The following is a 2,233-nucleotide window of genomic DNA, read 5'->3' as shown; positions in this document are numbered from 1 at the left end:
CTTTTTACATGTTAAGACAATTACACGAAAAACAGATCATAGATTTTTAAATAGCAGCTCAATATGAAGATCAAACAAAACTGTACTTCCTCTATTTAAAACAAAATCACATAAATTACCCATCGGTTTCCCTATATTTGATATTATTGAATAATGCTATAAGTTGATCTTTTGGTTTTTAATGGGATTTTTAACTTTGACTGAAATACTTGCTTCAGACTTACTGAAGGCAGAATTAACTATTATTTTTCTTTTTTTGACCTCCTCCTTTTAGATTTGGGGGGTGATGATTCAAAATCAGATGTGTTCACAGTAATGGATGCAACTTCCACCAATCCTGGCTGAAGGGGTTCCAGTGATACCTGAATAACAATTTTTGTTTCAGGAGACAATCCTTCTAGCTGCTTAGGCTTCTTAAACATTTGATGACACTGGGTCTTGTGCTCCCTCTCCTCTTTGGAAGTTAAAAACTGTAGCCGACATTTGGAACACTGGTGAAAACTCTTTTCCCAGTGCCCTCGATGATGACGTCTGTATGCTGTTGCAGTTTGAAAAATTTTGAGACAAAACGGGCAAAGTAAATTCTTGGTCTTACCATGGTATGCTCTGAAATGTGCATCCACATCTGCAAAAAATGATGATCTGTAACTGCAAACCTGGCATACATAGGGCATTTCACCAGGCTTATGATTGTCTTTCATGTGCTCTAAGAGAACCTGATCTGTCTCAAAGGACAACTCACAAATGTGACAGACTGCGGAGGGCTCCTGGGCCGTGTGGACACTTTCAATGTGACACTGCAGCTGGAAGGGAGTAGGAAACTGGCGGAGGCAGTGCTGGCAGGTGGTGTGGGTTTTCCAGCTGTCACCTCTCTGCCTCTCAAGTTCCAAATGGTGCTTCATGTGATTCATAAACTTGACATTTTTTAGAACTTTCAAGCAGCTGAGGCATTTAAACGCCGCGTGGGTCTTTGGTTCTGGCGGACCAACTCCTCCATGCTTGCCATAGTAGAAGTCATGAAGTAACACAATCAGATTTCCTTCTGTGGGATCACCAATTTTGTTTGGACTTGCCAAACTTGGAAAATCAGTTTTTGTCTGTCCACTTTCCCCTAAAGGTCTTACAGGCTTGCAATGAACACTGTCCTTTGGAAAAGGTGTTGGACAAGGTTCTCCATTCTGAACATGGCTTAGTGAGGTATGGACACGGTCTGGTGTGCTTTGCTGAGTGGTCTCTGTATGAAAAAAACGTGACGGGGAGAAACCTAAAGAATGTTCCCCTACAATGCCATCACTGAGTTTAGGCCTTCTGGGATTTCTGCGATTTGTTTCACAAGGGGAAACTCGCTTTGATACATGAGGACTTTTATTCATATCTCCTGCAGAAACTGCTGTTTCTACTGGATGCTGCAATGAACTTGTGAAGGTAATCAAAGAAGAACATAACTCCTTCGAAAAGCCATCAGGCACTATTTGTGGTGAAAGATTTTTATAATCAGCTTGAGACGGAGGTTCAATAATAATAGGACTACCTGTTGATCTTGAGTCAGAGTCAGACACTGGCAAGACAGTCTTTGATTCTGATGTAGGAGTCACATGACTAACAGGCTGTAATCTGTGAGTGTTACCTCTCCTGAAGTGACCACACCTTTTTCTCCTTGAATAAGAACCTGGGGTATCTCTGTTCAGTATGTTTGAAACGACTGGTTTTGAAGCTGAGCTCATCCCAACAAAGATGACGTCAGCATCTTCATTTCCATGTTCCACTCCAACCAAGATCACTTCATCATCATCATCATCATCTACTTGTTTCGTTTCTCCCTCCCTTTTCCGTAGTTCTGGCTCTTTTTCTTCTTCACGTAACATACGTGGGAGTTCCATATTTTTAATACTTTTTTATTCTTAGATGGTGCGGTCACAAGTCCCAGTGCTTCCTTTATACAAACTGCCACCTAAGTATAAACATACTACAGATTAGTTAAGTACAGAAAAATGGGCTATTTGATTATCTCCAAAACTCTAGAGTACTTATACACACCCTTATCTTACAGACAAAGACACTGAGTGTCAACCAGACTCAATGACAGCTGAAAAAACTACGACTACAACTCTACATGGCTCTAGAATCATTGCTTTGTCGCATGTTCACTTTAACCTCTTCTACTTAAAAAAATAAAGAGGGGAAAAAAAAAAAAAACACCACACTGATCATTACGTGAAATCAAATGTAAAGG

General features: G+C 40.4%; 1 protein-coding gene across 1 annotated transcript; it reads right to left on the bottom strand.

Annotated features, from left to right (window-relative positions):
- Nucleotides 1-257: 257 nt before the first annotated feature.
- Nucleotides 258-1,880, bottom strand: LOC132659029 (zinc finger protein 280B-like; the record flags this gene model as incomplete). The annotated part of the gene is made up of 1 exon (XM_060408532.1): nucleotides 258-1,880. A coding segment is annotated over exon 1 (1,623 nt), but the record flags the coding sequence as incomplete, so codon positions are not given.
- Nucleotides 1,881-2,233: the final 353 nt, after the last annotated feature.

The sequence above is a fragment of the Ovis aries genome, chromosome Y (assembly GCF_016772045.2).
Source record: "Ovis aries strain OAR_USU_Benz2616 breed Rambouillet chromosome Y, ARS-UI_Ramb_v3.0, whole genome shotgun sequence".
Classification (NCBI taxonomy): Eukaryota; Metazoa; Chordata; class Mammalia; order Artiodactyla; family Bovidae; genus Ovis; species Ovis aries.
The sequence above is the reverse complement of the archived record's forward strand: the minus strand, read 5'-3'. Positions and strand labels throughout refer to the sequence as shown.